A 25,806-nucleotide genomic window follows, 5' to 3' on the forward strand; every position below is an offset into this window, starting at 1 on the left:
TATCTGTAGAGAAAAAAAATACCGGCGCTTGCGTTTCGCGACTATAGTTTACGACCATGCGAGTAGCATTCCATGGATTTAACTGACTCTTCTGCTTATTCTCCGAAGCGGATAAAAAGTGATCCTCAGCGAATCATGCCTCTAAAAGGCTCGCTTTCTTGGCAGCGAAAGCGTGTCGTCGCAATCGTCCTGTTGATCAATGGCGGGGACAAGTTGGCGGGGACAAGTTATCGGCGACCTAAAATATTGGAGCGTGGAGGCGAACTGAACTTATCACCCCTTGCTATTTTAGCCTGAGCTCGCGCTCTACGTCTGTAAGAACCAAGCGTGAGCAACATAGATGAATGCTATTCCACGCAGTGTCATTGGATAAAAAAGCGAGAGTTGTTTCGTTTGGTTTTATTTTCATGGTTTAATGTCCCTAAGCCCCACCTGGCATGAGTGATGCCGTGTAGTGGATGACTCGGGAAATTTCCACCACCACCATCACTACCATAATCATCATGATTATCAGCCGGACTATACCCACTGCAGGGATAGGGCCTCTCCCATCGCATAGTGACATCGTATATTATACAAAGAAGGCTATGGTAGTACACGGTTGCCTTGCTTTTCGCTTCCACCGAAAAGCGGCCGCCGTGGCCGGGATTTTAAGCTTTTAAGTGTGGTTGCTGAAGACTTCCTCCTACGCATGGGAACAGTTCCCATGCGTAATTTTCAGCAAGCACAACACTTAAAAGGCGCATACGTGAGTACGCTAATGTGACTATACTTTGACATGCCCCTAACTCCTTATCCCTCTCAGTGTGCCCTCTGCGACCAAAATCAGGAAACTTCGCGGCAAAAAACAAACAAACAAACAAAAAAGCAAAACAAACAGTGATGCATCGATTACAGACATACGTGTGCAGAACAGTGCATTCATCGTGAAGCAGAGCTTGTACAGAACGATATTTAGAGTAAGCAAGTTGTCCTGGTTTGAAATAAAAAGAAAGAATCTACGTAATCGCCACATGCTTAGCTAAGCTTGCTTGGTTTAAATTCAGCGGAAGCGGAAAACGTTAAAACAAGCTTCGAGATGGCCCTGCCGACTTGTCCGGCGACGCGCTCAGCCCAACACCAGAGAGATGACGTTATACTCCTACGTTATTCTAACGAACACGAAAATGCGCGAAAGTCTTGCTATAAAATAGAGTTCAAGTACTGAGCACAATCGAGCCAATGGGAAGCCGCTCTTTTTTCTTTGGATATGATGACCAGCGAAAGCTCAGGGCCAAGCAGCAAGGGTTACGGCAGCCGCTCCAGGAGCCCCGGACTGAAAGTATACTCTTGGAGAGGGCGACTTTCTTACAGGAAGAAAACTCCACAAAAAGGCCAGAAGAAACAGTCAGGTTTTGCGACGGCGTTTCACGATTGGTAAGATCAAGAAGCGTTGGCAATATTAGTAAGTTACACCGCACATAACAAAGGCGAAAAAAAGCTAGCTGTACTAAACAAGGAGGGAATTGCAGGCTCAGGTGAAGAGATACATGCGTTCCAGTGCTCCCCTGTACAGAACTCTGGATGCAGAGAAGGGATGACGAATTATAGAATTTAATCAACTGATAATCGAACACTTTACAGTTGCATCCACTTTTATTTCATTTTGTGTACTTTTATTCTGCGTGTCCTAATCTTGAGCGTGCTCCAGTGGCACACCTACACATTCATGTAAGAGATATAGAGAGACATATAACTCTACTCCGTTCGCGGTTGAGGGGCAGGGTAGATGTTAGGTGTTTGGTCACAGACGCACACTGACAGAAAACGAGAGCGACCGGGGAACGTCAGCAGTAGAGAGAACACACAGAGAGCGGCGGAGTAGCGGCAGTCGTGTGATGAATCGTTTCCTCACGAGGCACTCGTTCAGACGCTGAGGCTAGATGGTGTGCGCGTCTCCCCGTCTATTTCACGCCACTGCTGGGTCCCCATACGCCGTCGCGAACCTCGTAAATCAAGCGCCAAGTGGCTGCCCCGCCACGAGACGCGGCCGCGTTCTTCGCGACGTGGCGTCTAGCGCGCCCTCTTCCAGACATGTTCGCCCAACTTAATCCAGGAGCGACAGTGGATGACGCGCAACGGTGCCCGCAGTGGTGGGTGGGTAGGTGCTGGTTCTGCATCGTTGACACTGTTCACCGATCCAGTGTCATCGTTGTTAATGGTGGCGTTGTTGTGCTAACTTTCCGTTTTGTCGGCTGCGCCGCCGGGAACTCGGATCGGTGGCCGCAAATAAGGAAATCAATTATTATTTTTTTCTTTTCCACAATGGTCTCATGGGAAAATATGTGGATGTATAGATACGACCCTCGTCGCCGAAACCGTCGCCAAAAGCACGTGAAAATAGAGGGAAAAAATTTAGCGCCCGGCGATGTTGAGAGGTGACTGACCGAGCCATGGCGAACGCACATCTTTTCAGACTAATAAAATGCAGAAGAAAAGAACAAGGCACAAGCGTAAACTACAACCGAACTTTTTTTTCGTCTTCGCAGAGATCAATGATCATGAGACAAAAAAACAATAGAAAACCTAAGCGAAACCAAAAGCTAAAAGCATTTTAACAAGCGTATGACATGCTTACATCTTACATCACGCTCCCTTTCTGTTCCGATAGAAACACCTTTTCTTTCTCATCCAACGAAACCCAAGAAACGCTCCCATAGCCACCTTCATTTTCTATCAGAGCTATAGTGAACTAGAATTCTAGTTCACTATGATTAGGGCCATTGAGAGAAAAGGTGTTTCTATCGGACAAGAAAGGGAGGGTGATGCAGCGAGGCGCTGGGTGATGTGACACAGGCTGTGATATGCTTGTTGCGGTGTTTTTCGCTTTTGTTTTAAATTTCGTTTTCTTGGCTTTTCTCTCAAAATCGCCGATGTTAGTGAAGATGAAAATGAAGTTTAGCTGTAAGTTTACCCTTGTGTCTGTGTTTTTGCTGCCTACTTCATGGCCGATCGCTCTGTGTGAGTATGTGCCATATGTTATTTGAACAAGAACTTTGTGTTTCTTTAGCGCACTTTTAAATTAAGATGATTCAAGACCAACTGGTGTTGTAAATCTTTGCTGACCTCTTCACGGATACGGGCGAGCACACTTAGATATCTTAGCTCCCAAGTACGGCTAATTCACGTCGAAAAAAAAAATTGCGCCCAAGTTACACTTAATTGTTTATCTATCGTATCACGACGGTGACACCCTCAAAGTCTACAGTAAATATTCCACTGCACGGCTTTGCAGCTAACGGAAAAGATAGACCCAGACATCGCCAGAATAATTACTGAGGAGAAGCCGGCTATGAAAAAGCGTTTGCTATAGATGGATCGGGCCGATAGCAAGACGAATTCGCGATGACTCCGAGTGTATTAAAGACGGAAATCTTTTTTTTTTATTGCATTTGTACCTCTATCTGAGCTATGCGCCTCCAGCTCATTCATTCATAACCCTACTTAAAGGCTGTTTACGTCTATTATTTTCTTTCTTTGTTATTTCTAAGTGACGAAACGCACTAGAACGTGGAACCATTCCACGTGCGCTAAAAGATGATCGCCGAGCAAATACATTGCTATAGCCTCCTCAAACAGACCGCGGAAAGTGTCTGGATTACAAAGCGGAGCGTATAGTAACTAGAGCGGTTTAAGAACTCTGGAGACAGGCGTCTGCCACCTGACCACGTCGTCTGGAAGCTATGTCAACAAGGAGAACCACTGAGAACGCCATCGTAACTTTTGTCCTTATCATCTCGTGCATTTCGGAACGTCCGAGCGGCTAGTTTGTCCCTGGCCAAGTCGGCGCATAAGCGTGGCACCGGCGGTGAGCCGATCCATGCAAATGAGGGCTAGAAACATGTTGAGGGGAGACGGCTGTAAAGACTTGATGCAAACGTGCGCACTGAGTGAGACTCCGAAAGAAGGAAGGGAAGAGCTAGAGAAGTGAAAATGAAAAGGAAGGATGGGAAAAGTGCAGTATTTAGCTGAATGGCTAATCATGCGCTGTCTGACGCGCCCGGTGGTACGGTTCGCAAGGTTCATAAGCAGATAGTTCGTGCTCAAATTATGCTTTATTCTGCGCGTAAAAAAAAAAAAAAAATTGAATGAATAGCAAACTTAAAAAATGTATAGAATACGCCTCCGAAGCAGAGCCAACATGTCTCTCTTTTTTCTTTTTTTTCTGAGGAGAAAGGTGGCCACGTTCCATTTGAAATTTCAAATGAAATTTCCGGAAACCAATTTCAAATCAACTGCGAAATCAACTTTGCTCATTTTCAATGCTTGTAATGAAGACATCGTAATTAATGCATTTCCCTCATCTTGTTTCGGAGTAATCTGACTCGGCTTTCCCATAATGAAAATTTACTGCTTACAAAAGTTACCACTAACGACCGCAAGCAAACTATATTTTTTTAGTAATGTTATCATGGAACTCTCTATTTTCATGCATTAAAACTGTTTCGTTATACAGGCTTTTATTAGCAACGCTACAACATTTTGTTAATAAAGTTATAATCATATTGGGTTACGTTCTCTTATATAAACAAGTCACAATAGTTGTGTCGAGTGTTGTTTGCTGTTTTTTATAAGGGATAACTTAAAACAATATTGTATTCCAGTGATTTTAATTAGGCATTTTCTCAGTCGCAAAAACAAAAAGAGAGAAAAAGAAAGCATGAAACTGTAGGAACGTACGGCTGCGACTGCGGCAGACCCTCGACAGGATCGCATTTACGTAAACGCTCTCACGCTTGGTGTTCTTCCGCGTTCATGCGCAATCCACCGGTATAGCGTGGATTTGATTGTCTATGTACTTCTGGGGACAAAAGCTTCCAGGACGCATAACCAGGAATCGAAGTCAGTAGCTCTGTTGTCATCCGGTGGTCGGAGACCAGACTTAACGGTCGGAAATTCGGTGTGACATCAGCTAGTAAAATCAAGAGATCGCCAAAGAATATGGCCCTTGTATGCCAAATTTGCTTTTCTCGTATCCTGGAAACTTTTGTCTTCGGTGGTTCACGAGGATTTCAACAGGTCGGTGTTTTAGATAAAGGAAACCACACAGAAAACGAGGAAACCAGAAGGACCAGACAATTCTGTCATGTTTTTTTTTCTTTTTTTTCTTTTTTTTTGTAGTCGAGCCTGATTTGCCGTATATATAGTCGACGCGTTTATTTGCCTTCTTGTTACTCTTTCCAGCGAATGAAGTGATTTCTAGTTGGAATCGTTTTCGCATTGTGGCCAGGCGATTCAGAGTTCGCGCGCGTCGATAAAGTCAAGAACAAGAGCGGTGGACAGGCAATCAATGACTGTTATTTTTATATTATACTGTGTGCTCAGATAAAAACGCCAATCGAGGTGCCATGAGTTTTTTTTTTTTATTCAATCAAATTTTGCCATGTCACGTGGTATCATATCGTCAAGAGCCCTGGCAACCATTTAGCACTCGGTCATGTAACCTGTCGACAGTCATCTTCCAGGGCACTTTCTGACTCGGCCATAGCATGCGAACACATGTCGTCCTACTCCATACATCAATCAGCTCTCAATCACACCGTGTGACCTTGTGACGTCATCAATATTTCCAAGAATGGCCATTTTTATGACAGGAACGGACGCCGGCTTTTCTTGTTGATGGGACCTTGATGCTGCCTCGTTAAAATTGTTCTCTCACACGCCGGAGAAGGGGATGAGCGAGGGCGATAGAGACTCCCGTTCTCGCATGTATCCTCTACCGACCGGGGAGTCGGGACTTACAGAACGGTGGGAGATTCATACATATACTGATAAGACAGTGACCTACACGACGGACAGGCACTAAAAACAATTTGCCTGTATGCACAGTGAATGGCCACCAGTCCGGGCAGCATCTTGAAGTGTACTTTGAAAGAGATTCACCCCATAATAATGTCACTCGCTGAAATCGCTGTAAAAAAGATTCGAATCGAAGTGAATTCGGCGGGAACGCTTCATTCGATCCGCTTTCTAGCTTCAATTGGAACCGATGTTGCAGCATGTTAATGCAAGCCCGTTTGAAAACGAGGAGGGCGATAAATTTTGAGAAACAAGGGTAAATTCTGGTGCTGCAAAGCGCGTTTTGAAGTTTGCAGCAAGTGCGCTGAACAGAAACAACACATTGCTCCACTTTGCCTATTTAAGTGCTGGGTGTAGTACTTCGACCTCTCCGGCACTTGTATGGACTCGCTACACTTGACTACACTCATAAAACTTCTGCAGTTGTGTTTATGTACAAATGGCTCCCTGAAGGCGCTTTGAGGATAAAAAGTAAGGTATTTGGGAAAATCACTGAGCCGCACCCACTTAGCTTACTGCTATCTACATCACTTCTGGACGGCACTCTGGCCCCTGCATCGGGCGAGGGTGATGTCGAAATCCCCCCTGCCTCGAACGTGGCAAAATGGTTCCACTGTTGCTTCCGCAACGTCGCTTGGGCGGGATAATACGCGACATCCAGGAGCACTACTCCAGTGAACGTGTAGTGAACTCCGCCTCTCTTACTGTTGTCGTGACGCTGGGGCTACGTCGACCCGGCCTTCACTTGGTAGCGTGCAGAGACTCGGGGTTGAAGTAGGATTGAATCTTCGAAGTTGGTGAAATATGTACAAGCAGGTTTACTGGCACTTTGAGAAAACGTATTTACAAGAATATTTACATGAAAAAGAAGGGTACATCAGCAAAATGACAAGCGTTAAGAGTTCATAGCGAGAAGCGACTGGATGAGCCGTTTACCCAGGGCCCAGAGCGACATTTCGTGCTCTGCAGCGTCCTTAAAAACCCCCTATGTCCAGCCCCTCTCTGAAGATGCTGACCAACCAAATCCAGGGCACGCCCCTCAGGTATCGGCATCCAATCGAACACATCACTGCACTGATGGTCTGAAGCACTGACTGGTCCGGCATTCATTCGTTGGGCGTGATCACTTGTTGGCGGGAAAAGCTTGGGAACGGCGAGGAGAGGAGGTACATTTCTATTCTTCAGCAAAGAAACCACAGGCTGGTTCTGACAAGGGGTTTTACTTCTCAGAAACCCGAGTGCACGTGGCGCCGCATAGGGCTCCCAACATGGTCCCTTTTCGACAATTGCAAATCTTTCCTGCATTCCCGGGAAATCACTTAATGGCCGTATGAGTCATGCTCCTTTCTTGTCCTGCACGTCAGCGGACATGTCACTCTGTCGTCTCCTTTGGATAGGAGGCATTCATCACTGGAGGATAGCACTTCTCGACTGGAAGGGTGAACAAAAGAAAGAAAGCACTTCCTGCTATTTCCCTCAGGGGGACGTTTCTTTGTGTTTTTCCAGACGTTCTCTTGACAGGGTCAATTTGGCATTTGCAGGTTGTCCACAAAGCAAAACATGCTTACAAAACAGGATTCCTGGAAACAGGCTCACTTAGAGCCATTGGACCATCACCACATATTCACAAAACTTATCCATGCCCACAGGCGAACAATAGAGCGCGCAATTGCGGATGCTTGGTCGTAACAGCCTCCTCCCCCGCCAGAAGAGTCTCGGAGGGCAGCAGTCCCAGCTGCTGCATGAAGAGACGACTTAATGGCCTGCACGTGAACGCTTGAAGCTCGCTGTTGCTTGTCGCGTTGTCTTGATTGTTGTAGGCCAAATTGCTCGAGCTGTCTGAAACTCAACCACATGTCGAAGCAAGCACTCGGCTCCCGTCTGAAGAGACCAGGTTAAAAGAAAACTGCCATTGTTGTTCGAGAAAAGCCCACTCTCAAGACGTTCAGGACCCACGTATTCCTAGAAAACCAAACGTGCTGCTTTACATAGCCACACATATACAAGCGCACGAAAAAAAAAAAAACCTGATTATCAATTTGGATACATGGTGAGGAACATCTCGGACCGCTTAGAAAGAGCGGCTAAGCGCGTCCGCATTCCCATTTAACTTCCCCTTTTTGTATCTTATTTCAAAATTGTACTGCTGTAAAATCAAGCTCCACCTAAGAAGGCGACTGTTCTTTGATGTCGCAGTTTGCAGCCAAGCCAGGGGACAATGGTCCGTCTCTACGGTGAATTTGGCCCCTCCAAGATAACACTGCAATTTTTGAATGGCCCATACAATGCAAGCGCATTCTTTCTCTGACGCGCAATAAGCCCTCTCTCTAGAACTCAGTTTTCTGCTCAGGTAGAGCACGGGGTGCTCATTACCGTCGTCATCTCTCTGGCAGAGAACAGCACCTAACCCTCGATCACTGGCATCACACTGGACCGTGAATTCTCGGTCATAGTCTGGAGCTCGCAATACCGGACGGCTAATCAGCACAGCCTTCAGGTTTACGAAGGAGGCTTCCTTTTGTTCGTCCCAGACTACATTTGTCGGTTCTGTCTTGCGGAGAGCGTCGGTCAGAGGGCTGGCCAAAGCTGAATAGTTAGGGATGTAGTGATTGTAGTATCCAGTCAGACCTAGGAATGCTCGAATTTCCGTCTTCGTGCTCGGCCGCGGGTAGTCTGCTACCGCAGAAATCTTAATCTCGCTGGGTTTCCTGAAACCTTGACCTACATTGTGACCCAAGTAGTCCACGGTCGCCCTTGCCAGGCAACATTTCTCGGCCTTTACGGTTAGTCCAGCTTGACGCAAAAGGCTCAGTACAGCTCTTAGATGTACCATATGGTCCGCCCATGAGTCGGAAAAAACCGCAATGTCATCTAAATAAGGCACTGCGAATGTTTCACACCCCTTTAAAACCCTATCCATGAGTCGGGAAAAACAAAATGGAGCATTTTTGAGCCCGAAACTCATCATTGTTGGCTGGTAGCTGCCCGTCGGAGTGACGAAAGCCGCGTATCTGCTGGCGCGTTCAGTGAGCGGTACTTGCCAGTATCCTCGAGTAAGGTCCAGCGTAGTCACATATGCCGCTCTACTGACCTGTTCTACTCTCTCCTCAATATTCGGAATAGGATACACTTGATCCCTGGTGAGAGAATTTAGCTTTCGGTAGTCTACCACAGGCCTAGGGTCTTTACCTGGAGCTTCTACTAAGATCATAGGCGAAGCATAATCGCTTTCCGAGGGTTTTATTACTCCCAATTCCAGCATGCGAGTTACTTCCCTATCCAGAATTTCTCTTTGCCTTGGAGAAAATCGGTAGCACCTTGATCGCACTGGCACGTCTGAAGTCAGCTCAATATTGTGCTCAGTCAAATCAGTCCTGCCTGGCCTGTCCACGAAACAGGCCTCAAACTCTGCTATTATTTCGCCCAGATCGGACAGCTGGGATTTCTTTAGTTCTCCTCTCTGCTCCGTCTTTTTGAGAAGCTCCTGTATCTTAGGATCATTGGCTTGCTCCATAGCTAAGTCCTCTCGGGTTCCACTTAAAAGTCTCGTAAAATTCTAGACACTGGCGGCAAGAGGTTACTCTCAAGAACGTCCTCATTCCGCGTCTCATCAAGCTCACTTTCAAGTTGACTTATCTGAGATGCCTCGCTCTCAAAGTTTTCTGACCCTCTATCTTCCGCTTCGACCACTGTTTTAACTGCCGCTTCCTCCGCTGTGGAATTTTCTGGTATGAGCAGTGTAGCTAGTTCTCGCGCCTTTGAACGTGTTAAGGCTTGCACAACTCTGTCTCCGAACAGGATGCCCCTCTTTCGCAGTAGCATGTCCGATTTGTTGGAAAACAAATACGGATAGCTTTTAGGAAGCTTTCCTGAAACGGCAGCCTCGGTTGTTAACTTGCCGAAAGGGCCCTCGATGACCACGTTCGCGATTGGCAAGCACACACTCTGTTCCTCCACTACCTGGCGGATCCACGCACACTGTCCTGTATAGTCGGAAGGCGACACATACGCCGGATGGACAACATCCATCGTTGCGGCCGAATCGCGCAGTACCTTGCAAGGCTTCCCGTTGACTACTAGGTCATGCAGGTAGGGTTCTAAAAGCTGCATATTTTCATCGCAGTCCCTGACATACGAGAAAGCAATCTTTTCTTTCCGGCAGTTGACGGCAATGTGACCCTGCTCATTACACCTAAAGCATGTGAGCGGCTTCCTAGCCTCAAGCTTTTTCTTTGTGTTCTGCGCGTTGGTCACTTCCCCACTTTTCTCACTGCCGTCCTTTCTAGGGCGTTTGCCTGAAGAAGCCTTCCTTTCTTCGTTTGCAAATCTAGCAAAGTGCCTTTTCTGACGGTTATTTACACTCAACTTGGGATTGCGGAGCCTATCCACTGCTGGGTTGCTGAATTGTCGGCGCGAAGCATAGTCCTCAATGAGTTCGGCAGCTTCAGTTGCCGACTTAATGTCGCCTCGGTCCTGTAACCAATTTCTTTCTTTTTCTGGGAGGCAGTTATAAAACTGCTCCAAAAGAATTCGCTCGACTACAGCGTCCCTATCACTGTAGGAATCCGTGCTCTTTAGCCACTCGCCCAAATTAACTCTTAAATTGTACAGGAATTCAGGGTAACTCTCGTCCCTGGACTTAGTAGCGTTCCGAAAACGTTGTCTGAACGCCTCGGCGCTAAGCCTATACTTTCTCAGAAGGCAAGCTTTGACCTTCTCGTAGTTGTCCGCGTCCTCCTTGCTTAGCCGCGCGACAACCTCCGCTGCCTCGCTGGGCAGAACCGTCAATAATCTCTGAGACCAAGTGTCTCGCTGGAAGGACAGTTTTTCGCAGGTTCGCTCAAAGTTAGCCAGATACAGACCGATATCCCCTGATATCACATATGGCTGCATGTACTTTGACATCTTGAAATCTGCCTCCTTGTTGAGAAGAGGTACCGCTAGCTGGGGACAATTGCCCGACCTCTTGCTCAACTCTAGTTCTAATTTCCGGAGCTCAATTTCTTGGTCCAGCTTTTTTGCTTCTCTTTCACGCTTCTTTTCCTCTTTTTCCCACTCACGTTCGCGCTCCCTTTCCTCTTTTTCCCTCTCAAGTTCACGCTCACGCCTTTTTTCCTCTTTTTCCCGCTCTTTCTGCTGTCTGAGCTGCTCCTTTTTTTGACCGATGAGGTTCCATGCTTCACTGAGCTCCTCATCATCGGTTCCCAGATCAGTGATTGCCTTTATAATCAAGGGTTTTCGTGCCAAACCACTTGTATCAATTCCCAATTCCTCACACAATTGCAACAGTTCCGGTTTCTGCAGCTTTTGTAGGTCCATGATCGCTCCGAGTGTCGGCTACTTCCAAAACAACAGTGCAAACTAGCAAACCTAAAGGCGTTTCAACACTTTTTACCAGTTCTAAAATCTAACCCTGTTCTAGAACCTGGTCCACATCAGAAGAAAAGCCAAGCACTCACCCACACATGCGATCGATGTTCCGAGCTGCTTTCTTGTTGGCCGATTGTTGCTCCTGCTTGTTGCTTGAGATGCCACCTCCGATCACTAGATGTTGTGGCTTGCAGATTCTGATCCACCTCCAATCACCAGATGTTGTGGCTTGTAGATTCAGATCCCACCTCCAGTCATCAGATGTTGTGGCTTGTAGATTCAGATCCCAACGCTGGTCACCAGTGTTGGGGCTTTATCCCACCGCTGCCACCAGTTGTCGTGACGCTGGGGCTACGTCGACCCGGCCTTCACTTGGTAGCGTGCAGAGACTCGGGGTTGAAGTAGGATTGAATCTTCGAAGTTGGTGAAATATGTACAAGCAGGTTTACTGGCACTTTGAGAAAACGTATTTACAAGAATATTTACATGAAAAAGAAGGGTACATCAGCAAAATGACAAGCGTTAAGAGTTCATAGCGAGAAGCGACTGGATGAGCCGTTTACCCAGGGCCCAGAGCGACATTTCGTGCTCTGCAGCGTCCTTAAAAACCCCCTATGTCCAGCCCCTCTCTGAAGATGCTGACCAACCAAATCCAGGGCACGCCCCTCAGGTATCGGCATCCAATCGAACACATCACTGCACTGATGGTCTGAAGCACTGACTGGTCCGGCATTCATTCGTTGGGCGTGATCACTTGTTGGCGGGAAAAGCTTGGGAACGGCGAGGAGAGGAGGTACATTTCTATTCTTCAGCAAAGAAACCACAGGCTGGTTCTGACAAGGGGTTTTACTTCTCAGAAACCCGAGTGCACGTGGCGCCGCATAGGGCTCCCAACATGGTCCCTTTTCGACAATTGCAAATCTTTCCTGCATTCCCGGGAAATCACTTAATGGCCGTATGAGTCATGCTCCTTTCTTGTCCTGCACGTCAGCGGACATGTCACTCTGTCGTCTCCTTTGGATAGGAGGCATTCATCACTGGAGGATAGCACTTCTCGACTGGAAGGGTGAACAAAAGAAAGAAAGCACTTCCTGCTATTTCCCTCAGGGGGACGTTTCTTTGTGTTTTTCCAGACGTTCTCTTGACAGGGTCAATTTGGCATTTGCAGGTTGTCCACAAAGCAAAACATGCTTACAAAACAGGATTCCTGGAAACAGGCTCACTTAGAGCCATTGGACCATCACCACATATTCACAAAACTTATCCATGCCCACAGGCGAACAATAGAGCGCGCAATTGCGGATGCTTGGTCGTAACACTGTTGGCAACGTGTTCTGCATCGCCCCTGAATAGCAAATGCACGTGGCACGCTCCTTCACTTGCCCATCACGAGGACTGAACATGCGCTCTTCCGGCTGCAGGGCAGATCGTGGGCTCTTTCATACCGCGTGCTGGCTTCGCCTACCACGGGACACTACTAACGAGGCTAGGAAGAGGCTGTTGCCGACGCATGCGTAGTGCATTTCGGTGACTGCGCACCATGTAAGTATCAGGGGCAGACGGAGAGTATTGTCAGTGTAAGTGGTCGTTTATATTCGGCTCCACATATTCTCTCTCCGGTTCACTGCTGTATTCTCCATCCATTCTGGTGCTACAGCCACACTTATACTCCGTTTCATACATCAGGTGCAACGCAACGAAAGCTACGCAAATAGTCTGCACAAAAAAAAAAGAAGAAAAGGAGGCGGATCACTACGCGCTCGTTTCGTGGCCGAGTGGTTTCTGCGGAAACGGGCTCTATTCCGAGCATACACGTTTGCAATAACTTGCTTTGCGTGCCTGCACATCTTTGCAGTGTGGATCTTATAAAAAACGTCCGCTCCGAAGAGGCCGTGGTCGCTGCGCTGCGCAGCGTGGAGGGCACCGTTGGCACGGTTGCGGGGTAGCGAAAACGTGACACGAACGAGAACGACAAACAAAACGTACAAATTCATGGAATCGATCTTTTCTCCCTAAAGAAAGGTACTTTTTATGGAGTTGCTGGCAAATGTAAGATGTATTAGGCTTGCAGACAAAGCAACTATTATTTCATCTCGTCAAGAGCAGGCACTATTTTTCATCGCGGATGCGGGGAGCGCAAATAAGAGCTCTAGCTTTGACAGTGTTGCACTTGATGTATGAAACCGAGTATAGTGCGCCGACAACCGGAGCTACAAGCATTTCATGGTGAAGACAAAAATAAGGAGAAAATAAAATTTAGAAGCGCCTAAGCTTCTCCTTCAAGGCTATATGTAGCTACCGTCTGCGACTCTCCTTGCGGATTCGCTTTCCGGTACATGCCCTTTGCTGCCTTTCCCATTTACTTGTATTTCGGTTATTTCAAACAACCATTACCATAGAGCCTTAAGATACCATATTATGCTTAACACCACCCGACATAGATGTAAATCTCCGCTTACTCTAGCAGTGGCGATGGCGGCCTATAGGGTCGAGCGTGTCTGGTAGCATGTGGTAGCGTGTCTGGTAGAACTTCTTGCTGGGATAGTTGATGAATGGCTTTGTTGTTAAGAGCAAGTTGCGCCTGCAAAAAGAAAAACGCGGGAAGAGAACAATGGAGAAGGAAAGAGCGCTCTTTCCTTCTCCATAGTTCTCTTCCCGTGTTTGTTTTTTATGCGTGCGCAACTCGTCGTTAACAACATAGCGAGTCTGACTTGGGGTCCAGGGATCCTAGCCTCGATTCCTCAAAGGAGATACCCGAATTGTCAGCTCCTGCCAAATCGGCTATGCCATGTGATCTCGTGACGTCACAAACTCACCAACCAACCAGCGTCCGGCCATGTCACCTGCCAAACACCAGAGGCAAGCTCGTAATTGTTTTTGCTCGAAACGCCGACAACAACGCGTGAATTTGTAAGAACGGGGCCTCTATATCTACCCAGCCCTTTCTCCCTGTCGCTCACCTCCTTCAATTCCTCCGCCTTGACTTTCACTGCACCTTTATTTCTAACCCCGCTGCAGTAGTGCAGTAGTTAGGGCGCTCGAAGTCTGTGCCCAAGGACACGGGATCGAATCCCGCGGCCACTGAGGCCGCTTTTCGATGGAGGCCGAAAGCGAGGTGCCCGTGTGCTGTGCGATGTCAACGCACTTTAAAGAACCCCAGGTGGTCGAAATTTCCGGAGCCCTCCACTAAGGCGCCTCTCATAGTCTTCATTGCTTTGGGATAAATCAAACTAAACCAAACCGAATCTTTCTTTCCGTTGCCGCAGTCAGGTGCTTCCGATATCGCGACAGCAGTGCCGCAGCCGGTCGAAATCTTGGTGCTTCCCTTTAGTACAGATAATCAATAACCGCATACTGCTACTACCACTAGTACTTTAAAGCTGTCGCGTTAAAAGGAAACGGGACCGATGGTAACGAGGGACTCTCGTGGCTGGCTTAACCGATTGGGCTCTCGCTTTGAAGAAAAGCCTTCTTTTGAGGGAACTCCCTCCACATCCTGCCGCCCTCGCACAACACGTGACTCAGTTTCGTCCATGAGCCCGAAGCTTTTAACTCTCTCGATAGTGCAAGCGCTTCATTTGCATGGAAATTAAGTTGGCCACGACCGGTGGAGCGTTCGTTCGCTTTTTATCCGGCCAAGTCTCCCCCGCTAACATATTCCTGCGCATTTCGCGCGTCATTCGTCTCGGGGTCCTTCCGTTTTCGCTTGCGTTCCGTCTTCGTATGTATCACCTCTTTTACGTTTTTTTTTTTTTTTTTTTTGCTAGGATGGACAGAGGCTGTTATACGACCCTCTCAGGAAAGGAATCCAGGTCCTCTGTGTGCCTGGTGTCAAATTGAAGAGCCGGCTTGAAAAGCCTTGCTCACCGAGTCACTCATATCGTAACGCCCAGAAGGCAAGTCTGCTCTATGGTGCAAATTGTGTTGAAACCTCCTGCCTCTTATAGAGGTTCGCTATTATAATGTCATGTTCACTGCAACAGTTCTATTAGAAAGATTATCCAGGTCACACGGTGTTATAGCACCTACTGCAGCTAGCGAAATAGTGACTGAGGTTACCAAACCGGAATCATATCTCCTGACCAGTCAGAATGAAGTGTTGTGCACATCAGGTGGTCAATGAGGACGTGTCATATGGGTCAAAAAGCGTCAAGTTGTGACGTCACTGAGTTACGATGGTGGTGGTGTTTTGTACATTCGCGACTGACCTATTAGTGGTCTGTGGGCAATTGCTCCGCTTCAACTTCTCCTTCCGAGCAAAACCTTGTTTATAACTAGCCGACACACTATTATTTGCAAGTGCATCAAATAGCATCCAATGTATGCACCCTGCCGGTTCCCCTTTTTCCCCTCTGCGGTTCGCGAGTGAATACGCTGCACTCGATGAGCGGGTGCGGGGGTTGAACACCGCCCCCTCATATCGCCACATCATCCAGGCTTTCCTGAACCATGGTGTAGAAGAGTCACGCGCGAAGCCAGTGTAAGATAGCATCAGTGGCTGCACCACCGCCACAAAAATCCTTATTCAAAGGGTGCCAGGCAATTAAGAGGCACAATCCTGTTTAGAGGAAGTAATCAGACCTGGATTGGGAAGGTTTGGTTCATGAGGTATAACATCTCAAAACGACTCAGGCTATGAGAGACGCAGTAGTGGAGGACACGGGAAATTTCAACCACTTGGGGTTCTTTAACGTGCACCGACATCGCACGGACGTCTTGCTTTCCCGCCACCATCGAAAGCGGGCGCCGCAGCCAGGATACGATCCCGCGCCCTTAAGTACAGCAATCGAGCACATTGAGCCCTAACAATATGCCATTTGCAAGCTGATGACATTGCCTTAATTATTAAGCAAATCTGGGTACGAATTGCAAAGCGTGATCAATGACCTATGAGAAGCAAATCAGACCGGCGGGTGCCAAATTTAAAAAGCAGATGAATAAACTAATGTTCAGCAGCCTCGGAAGGAAATAGCAGTGTACGACAGGTACCGAGGCTTAGGAGGTGGTAAGGGAATATGCATACTTGGGACACTACAGTGACCGCAAATCCGGACCACGGGAGTGAAGCAACTAGGAGAATGAGATTGGGATAGTGCGCACTTAGCAAGTACTCTCTGGTCATGAATGGCAGTTCACCAGCACCCCTCAAAAGGAAATTAAAAGTATAACAGCTGTAGCTTCCCAGTACTCACATTTTGGGAAGAAGTGTGAATGCTAAGAAAAACGGGTTCAGGCCAAATTGAAGACAACGCAGCGAGCAGAGTGGCTCACGAGTTAAAGATGGAATAAATGCGGATGTGCAGGGCGTATAATACGAAGACAAGATGACCGATGGCCGCCAAGAAAGAAAGCGCAGCAGGGTGCGGCAGCAAGTTACGTGGGCGGATTAAATAGGAAGTTTGCATGAATCAAACGGATGCACTTGACTCAGGACACTATGAAAGGCTATGGTTAGGCTGTTGCCCTGAATACGTTGTAGTCAGACTGATGATGATGATGAAAAAACCCCATATAATATCTTGAGGACAATGCAGCGGTAAGCAGCAGCTCGTTCTGGTGCTAGTTGGCTTGCAAAGTACTGACGCGCTCGCAGCATAAGTGGCACACCCAGCTAGGGTGTTTAGCAAATTTATCTGCGGCAACGTAGGCTGCTTGGACTACACATAACCTGGAACCAAGGTTCGTAACAACGCGATGTGCAGCGACAACCCTAACTATAGTTGTAACACGTCGCTTGAAAGTTGACAGAGGTGACAGTTTACGCTAGTTAAGCGAATAGACACGTCGCAATATATACTCACCTCTAAAAATGGCGCGCCGGCCGTGCACACCACACTTGCGGCTCCTGGCCTCATCCGCTTGCCGAAAATGACAACGATTTCATAAATTTAATTCGCGCGTTTTAATTTCTTCACCTGTCGCAAAGCATAAGTTGCACTTCACAATGCAGGCCCCGGTGTCGATGAATTCAATGTAAGTGTTCTTGTAACTGTACGCAAGGGTCTCGTAGTCGAAGGCAAGCATCTTGTAGTACGCGTCTCACACGACCACGAAGTTACCGCAGTCTTACGAGCTGATGTTTTCACAAAGTCGAACCTTTTATCGAATTTGTTGTTTTTTCTTATTCCACGCAGTCCACCGGCGCATTCACTCACTCGAACGGTTTTCTGCGGCGCACGCGGAAATTCCGACAAGATTCGAAAGACGCCTTCGACGGATCACGAGTAGAATAATGCGGCTGCTTGCGGTTCCCGCGCACGTGATCGCGTACACGGCGAATGTTGCGCCGGTCGCTAGCGCCGTTTGCAGATGATGTCCCGTGAAGATGGAGGTGCGCGGGCCTGATTCAGACCCTGGTTCTCCGCAGCGGTCACCATCAGTCGCCATTATGGTCCTAACTCGATGATGATAGCAGGAGCTCCTTGCGCTGTGGTCACGCCAACTTTCCCGTTGTCACAGTGCAACAATTCGCATCTCGGGCATCTTTTGTGGCACTGACGATGCCGATGACTGGATGGCCATGTATGATGGCGTCGGCAAACAACTGAAGGGACGCGACACTCACTTTTGCGAATGTTATATATTCTACCTGCCTGATAGCCGCTCGAGCTTGGGATGAGACACATTCCCTTTAATTTCTGTTACAGTAGGCATGATGCACTTAGGGCATGCTTCATTAATCTTTGTTCTCGATTCTAGGTGCCACCATTTCAACTTCCGTACATTGAGTAAAACATTTACCACATGCTCTCTTCCTTTTCTTCATCATACATCCTGCCAACGCTGAGGAAAGCTGTGGTAGCATTAGGACCTTCAAAAAAAAAAAAAAAAAAAAAAAAAACTGTCAGCATCAAACAGGCAGAACTTTATTCACATTCTTAAAGGCATTGCAGTGTGAATGAAGCCTGTAAGGCTTTCTACATACTATAATGGCATTTCATTAGTCAAAAATCAGAAGTGGCTTTTGCACGGCATTGCATCGAAAATAAATATTAAATGTAGAGAAACATGAAGCTCCAATATAAAACTTTCATCTTTAACTCCAATACAAAAACTGTCATCTTTAAAAGCAAAGCCCATCCATGATGCTGTAAACAAGCATCAACTGTCTAGCATGGTTATCCGTTTTGACTAAACACACGGAACTAGACTGAACAGATAATTGCTCACGGTGGTGCTAATATTTGTCTTAAAATTCCACTCAATGTCCTGCATGAAAAAGTAGCATGATATAAAACGACAACAACAACAAATTTTCACAGGAATATTGCCACCATAGAACCCTATCATGGTTCACATAATCACGCTTTGTGGGCCTGCAGGCATAGATTGAGGAACACAGCTGTACTGTATGGTCAGTTTTGTAACACTTCAAGCATTCATTGAAAGAACAATCGCAAAAAAGCGAACTGTTTAACACACTCCCCAGGATGCCTAGTGCTGTCATTTTGGTACAATAGCACAGTCAATCCATTTCCAGACAACTGCAAAGCCAAGCATGGAACCATTGCTGGGCGTCCATTTGCCATTTTAGTTCAAAACTTTTTGACCTTAACATAGACCTGCACTTCTGATGGACTACAGACCTGCTGCACTTTTGCAATGCAGAGTTAACACGTCTGAAACAAAATAACTGCTATCCAAACAAATTAAGGTGGCCTCCATCATCAACAGGCAGAAAGAGTCTCTTCATTGTGACACAACGAACAAAAAATCCACCAAAATCGAGGGTTTTCTCTCTGCCACCAAGCAGTTATTAGGCTCAGTAGTCAAACAGCAATGGAGTTGGTGAGAGACAGAAGGCGACAGGCAGAGGGTGCTGATTGACCTGTGCAGTGACGCGCATGTGTTCGAAGGCCAGCGAACGTGCACCGGAGGAGATCGTGTGGCGCCGCCTCATCTAAACCAGCCCTAGCTTCCAGACCAACTATACCATGGTGCTGGTGCTGCATATGAGGGCTCCAATGAACAGACCTCTATATTCACTATGGTATGGGACGTGTTAAAAATGCAGACTGTGAACAGAAGTTAGCACAATGACACAGTTTGAATTATCAACACACTCAGCTTGATGAATTTTGTACAAGTGAATGTGATTTGGCGGTTTGACGGACTAACTATGGGCTTTTGACAGCACCAGCAAAAGAGAATTACAGACTGCGTTGAAACTGATGCGCTCTAGACGAAACCATATGAAGTGAACTGAGACAAATGTAAAAAAAAGCCATAAGAAGTATTAACGCAGTGTGTTCCTCCAGTAAACAGTTAGGGCATGGTTAAAGCTGCGCATGAATGATTGGCGATCAACGCTGTTACTTCACAATATATGGAAAAAGGTGTTTGCATACTTCGTTAACTGGTTTTTTAGCTTTACAACAAGCTAAGTACAGAAATCGAGCAACTTCAATTAGGGCAAAACTATTCACTTCGAGCTATTACCGGTAGTCGGGCGTCATTTCTGAGGGCAAACTTGCCACCAAGACGCAGATCAATAAGTGCTTTTGAACAAAAAAAAAAACTTTCAGAATGGCTGTACCCAGCAAATGTGGGCACCAGAAATCAAAGGAGAAAGACAAACCCAATAAATGGGCTGGGCAACTGCACTGCTATCACGAGTATCACGCAGTGCCACATACTGAAATTTGGCCGCAGCAAAAACTAGGCAGTAGAATTGTAGTATAAACTAGAATTGTAGTATAATTGCTATTTTGCTGTTCAGATTTTCTCGTTTACGTTGACCTGCCGAGGAGCCACAATGGTAGAGTGCATGTAGTCACTATATTGCAGTTTTAGTAAACTCAACCCTATGTATGAGTGCACAGCTACCGTTTGTTTGGCTGAACAAACCAAAACCAAAACTATACTGAAGAAGTAATTTACGAATAAGTTACTAGGGCATATTCCTGATGCATGCAATTATCTGCATTTGACGAAGTCTGGCTCATTATTCTGAGAAAGAAAAAGCAAATAAATTTTGCTGCCCCTATAGTTTAAAACAAGTGGCTTACATACTTTGACATGATAGGCAATGGCGGAGCATAGTACTGGGCTGTTGAAAACGCAGCACTCCTGGGGAAAGGACTAAGAACAATTTCACAGAGCAGAAAAACATTATCAGTGAGTGGCTGGTTACAGACAACTGAGTGCCTAATCTTTTTCTATCAGTAGAAAGTGTTCCCTCTACAGCAAAGCAGAAGTCAAGTATATTACAATTTCCAGCTGTATTACTGCCCTAATACTGGAAACTGGACCACTTGATCTCTGCAGTCTGGCACTGATGATGCTGCCTTCACAGAGGAGTCAAGCATCAACCAACCAAACCAAAAGGGTTAATATCAATATGCAGCATGGTATTAGGCATAGATAACATGGCTAATTAGCAAATCTCTAATGATTGAAGAAAACAAACACCCCTCGCATTGGCACAGTTTGTACAATGTTAGGCATGTAATGAACTCGAAGAAATTTCACAGTACACACAGCAGATGCAGAATATAAACAGCATTAAGGCAATTGCCATTTGTAACATGTCATGGCAGTATCTAGGTGTTCATAGACATTTTGAACATTGATTTTTAATGCTTATCCAGTCTGGGGACATGGCCAATAAGGCATTATACAAAGTATAGATGTGAACCACCATACATGGCATGCACGTCACATCTGACACAGTGGCACAGAGCTTCTGTAGTGTCCATGAAGTTTGCTCTACATCAACCAGACTTGTGAACACTTGCACCAGAAAAAAAAAAGAAAAAAGAAACAGACTCCATCCTCATTGAGGATGAGGTGCAGTGATTGGAGATGATGCTTTAAAAATGCTCAAGAGGCCATGGAGCCATCTTTTAGTGTCTGCCTGACAATGCAGAGGTTTTCGTGACATAATGTGTATACAAAGTGGTTCAGCAAGTAAGCTATAGGTTCCAACTCCAAACAGGGCACTTCAGAGCTAACTCACTCCTTGCTGACATACATACACACATGCAAACCACACTAGAAGCACAATATGGTAAATGTGGCAAACAATGTTTGCTAGTTGCAGGTAAAAGCCATACGACATGACCTCTCGAATGAGCACTCTGCATAAGGTCAAAGAGTAGCAGGCCGAATGCACTTGTTGTTACAGGAGGCTCTCATAGATGGCACCAGCTAGCAGCTTGTTATAAAAGGCTTCTGTAGATGGTGCCAGCTAGTGGCCTTGCTTTACAACTCTCTGGGGGTCTTTTGTATAAGCTGTGCAAATGAAGCAGCTCACAATCGACCTCAAATCTATTTCTGCATCAGTGTTTTCGCAAGACAAGTCAATTGCTTTAAAGGTTCTACACCTTCATAGCTATTGTGAACAAGTCGAAGTGTCTTGAAAGGGACTGATCTTAGAAAGCAACTGACTACACAAATGCAGGCCATGCATTACATCAAAGAACTTAACACTTGCAAAACAATGTTACAAGAAGCATCCACTAAACAACATGCTGGGCTGACCACCATTACAGCATAAACAGACAAGATGTTCCTCCGGCAGGTGTCAACATCTGTGCACCTGACATCATAGCACATAGATGAATGAGTTCAACGAGGCCTAATAGAGAAGCACAAAGCCTCCATTAGGTCAGCTATGATGCCATTGGTGTCAAGGCAACAGTTTGAAGCAATCAAAGATGAAAGAGGGGATAAGGACGAACTTATGGCTCTGTCTAACAGGACATATAATCTGATTGCAAACAACGTCTTCAGGGAGAGCCATTATCATCCAGGTAGCAAGCACATCTGCGCACAGGTGCATAAGTTTCCACTCTAGGCACAGGCCACCCTGGAACTACCGTCCACTGCGGCCCGCGTCACGTCAGTAAGGAGCTTGCTGAGCACGCGGCATTTGTACTGCAGGCGCGTGCTGTTGTGCTCGGCGCGCCGGCGGCCGTCCTCGGCCCGCTGGAGGGCGCGCAACAGGCGAGCGTTCTCCACGTACAGGTCCCGAAGCAGGATGTCGATCTTACTCGGGCCGACCACAGTGGGCTGCTGCTGCTGCTGCTGCTGCTGCTGTGTGGGTTCGGTTTGTATTTCCCCGCAGGTTCAGAGTAGGTTCAGTGTAGGCGAATAGAGTAGGACGTTTGGGGACAAGTTTGGAGCAAGTCAGGAAAGTGGTGGTGGGCAGTGCCAAAGAGTACAGAACGACCCAATTAAAAAATAAAAGAAGGATGTGAGAAATGAACGAGGAAGGTTTGTGGATTTGCAGCATGTTCAGAGAGCATTCAAACAGGACCCCATTGTAAGTGCAGAAGTATTGAACAGTTAGTTAGTATATTAGTGAAAAATGCCATTTGGTGCATGAGTAAGGGAAGCAAAAGAAGACCACATAGCGTACAACAGCCGTTAGTTTAAATAGCAGTGACAGTTTTTGATTGCAGTGAAATAAAAGAGCAGTGTTCCATGCAGTGATTCAAGCAGGTCAGTCAGAATTGCCAAAACCATTCAAAAGAAGGCCAAGTTGCATACAATAGGATGGGTGGATAAAGAGAACATGGAGGGTGTTATGGTGCCCAGGAGTCCACATCAGAAGGTCGAAGAGTTGGTAGTGAAGCAGCAGGACGTCGGTGAAGACAACATTGTCAGAGAGAAAGAAGAAAAGAAAAAAAAAAACATGGTTAGAACAAAAACGACGGTATGGAAGAGAAGGAACACAGAAAAACAAACGTTTAGAGCCCGAATGGCTGTAAAGAATGCAGTTATAAGCTTTGCAACAAACACATTTAAGTTTGAGTCAAACTTATTTGTAGCCTGAATCTTTATGATGTAAAAATATGCAGTGTTATTCATATATATGTGGTGGAAGCATAACCATCATTAAAATGAGGGATCGTAAGGCACATACACAATGGGCCAACTAAACGCGCAGTCATCGGATGACAAGGCATGTCGTATGTGTGCACAATTAAACTGTCAATGTAATGTCAGAACAGCATTGAACAGTTACACTGCGACCATGCTTGTGACACGTGACACACAAAAGAGCCCTGATGGAAAAAACAAAACAGAAAACAGCAGAAAAACAGAACTATGGCGTCCGTGTGCTGTACGATGTCAGTGCACGTTAAAGAACCCCAGGTGGTCGAAATTTCCGGAGTCCTCCACTACGGCGTCTCTCATAGCCTTAGTCGCTTTGGGACGTTAAACCCCACAAACCAACCAACCATCCAACCAAAAACAAACACTGGTCTGTAAAGTTCGAAGTGTTTCCATTAAGTGAACTTGAAATAAATAAAATGTATGCTGTAGCGTACAATCAGCGAAATACCGAAGGGCAACAACTTTACGAATTCATGGCATCGTGGTCTTTGAATGCAATATGACATAACTGGAGCCCATGGTAGAGAAAAAAGTCTGCAGTTGTTTTTATTTTAAATGCAATGTGTCCATGTATTATGACTGCATACCTACTCCTTGGAGTCTAAGCCTGCCTGTCTGCACATACCTTAGCAATCTTTTCTTGATTTGCAAGCTGTTTTTCACCACATCAAAATTTATTTTCAATGAAAAGTTAAAAACTTATCTTGCTTTCACACAATAGTCAGAAAATTGTACCACACATGCAAATGAATAAAAAATCATTGAAATCAATAACACCAAGCTTTAAAACAGCAAACGCTACAAATATATCTTTCCCCCAAAGCATGAAAAAAATTATCTCCCAAATCTGTTTTTTTTTTTTTTATAATAAAAATCCCTTTCCAGCCATCTGGCCATTCAGATACTTCAGAACAGGAAACAAAATAGTAAAATGAAAGTTCAGTCCTATTCAGTAAAACTATATATCCTTTCAGCCATTCGTCAGTCATGCACTTCAGACTATGAGAAAATATTAAAATAAAATTTCAGTCCTATTCAGTGAAATTATCCTTCTAGCCACTTCAGCAGACAGATACTTCAGACCAGGAAAACAAAAAAGGTAAAATAAAAGTTCAGGCCTGCGAAAAAAATAGTAAAATGAACTTTCAGTTCTACTCAGCGAAATGACTGCATGGATACCTGAGAATTGCGCAACTGCTAAATGTACCCGACTAGATTCGAGATGAACGTGTTGCCAGGCTATTACGGCAAACTTGAGAACTGAGATGCCTCAATGCTAGCGCCGCTCGACGGAACCACTGTCGAAGCTGGCGTCTGACCACGGAGTAATGCAGCATCAAACGGTGCTCTGTATTTACATAACTGCAAAACAAGCAAACAACAATCAAACAAAAACGCTCGATTATTTTCAAAGGAATCTTGCGTCGCGATATTAACACGATTATTAACACGGTAGGCCGCTTGGCAGTTGCTACGAGTGTCCGATCAACCCGTTAAATGTAGACCAAAATATAGAAGTAGGGGGGCAACAGCGTGCACGTGACCTGCAGTCTCCAGCATCACAACACTGCGCGTTAGTGTAGAAAATGCAGCTGTATCGCAGAGTTATAATGCTTCCCGCCTCTGGGACTACTCGCAAGGCGGCGAGGACTCGAAGTAGCCCCGAATCACAGAGCTAGCATGCAGAGCCAATTCGAGCGCGAGCCCGAAGATGGAGAGCAGAGGTCGAAGCCACCAGCGCCAGATGAAAGCAGCCACCGGGAAGCCGCAGGCAGAGACGTTTCGGGTACGAACCTCGCCTTGCCGTTGGCTCGCCGAGGGTCCGGACTGCTGCTGCTTGCGGAGCCGCTCCAGCTCCTCACTGTGTTGAAGCTCGCATTCCAAGCGCTCCATCATGTGCTTTTGCTCTGACCGCGGCGGCCGTAGCGGTTTCGGCGGGAGGCGTGTAAAGGGTAGAGAAGAGTGGTGGGAAAAGGGGTGGGGGAGGGAAAAGGCGAAGAGTTAAACACTACGGTTAGTGATCAGGTTATGCGTGTTACGACTACAGCACTAATACGTTCAGTAGTAGGACCGGTAGGACAGCAAGTTGAGACGCACTGATTCTAGCAAACGGGAAGAAACAAAAGACAAGAAGAAGACAGCTACCGTGATCATGTGACTTGCCTCTCAATCCCATATTTCAGTTTTTACAATTTTTGTCTCGTTGCTTCCAATTCTTTGTCTTGAGGTTTTCGCGTTGTTTAGGTGATATTGTACCTTGCGCCGACAGGGCTGAGGAGTGAGCAGGGGTTAGAGCGACTGCAGCAAAATCTGTAGGGTACATTGTTGCTCAGCGTCGAAAACAGCATCGTAGCAAGACAGAGGGGTGAATAAGTCAGCATGGCCCGCGCCCGCCACGAAGCGTGCACACGATGGCATTTGGCGTCCAGCGCCCAAAATAGGTAGGCGCGGCTGACTACTGGCGGAAAAGACGGTATTGGAGGTGGTCTGTGAAGTGAAGTGTGCAGATGGGTGCTCAGCATCCGCCTACACCAGCAGTCGCACGATTTTCGAATGACGCGCGGGCAACATCGCCGAATAACGGTAACGGCGTATTCGGAATTCTAAAAACTGATATGGCTATAGTATTAACATGGCCAGCTACAGGTTCCCAGTTGAAACCGGTGGCCACGACAGCTATTAATATATAAATGTGAACTTAGTTAACATGATTCGGTGCCGCTCTTGACGTTGGCCAGCAATGGTGTAACTACG

The 25,806-nt window shown here is 46.4% G+C and overlaps 1 protein-coding gene across 3 annotated transcripts in view; it reads right to left on the reverse strand.

Annotated features, from left to right (window-relative positions):
* Window positions 1–20,950: 20,950 nt before the first annotated feature.
* Window positions 20,951–25,806, reverse strand: part of LOC146175642 (ninein-like protein) — a 547,135-nt gene continuing 542,279 nt past the window's right edge. For 2 of the 3 annotated variants that reach the window (XM_084582042.1, XM_084582040.1), the window contains 2 exons: window positions 24,847–24,959; window positions 20,951–22,245 (listed from right to left, as the gene is read on the reverse strand). In XM_084582042.1, coding sequence (XP_084438168.1) covers window positions 22,003–22,245; window positions 24,847–24,959 — 356 coding nt within the window. In that variant the 3' untranslated portion in view covers window positions 20,951–22,002. The remainder of the gene's footprint in view (window positions 22,246–24,846; window positions 24,960–25,806) is intronic. The other variant, XM_084582041.1, reaches the window with a different exon arrangement.

This window comes from Amblyomma maculatum, chromosome 10 (genome assembly GCF_055883805.1).
Source record: "Amblyomma maculatum isolate TAMU_Amacu chromosome 10, ASM5588380v1, whole genome shotgun sequence".
Lineage (NCBI taxonomy): Eukaryota > Metazoa > Arthropoda > Arachnida > Ixodida > Ixodidae > Amblyomma > Amblyomma maculatum.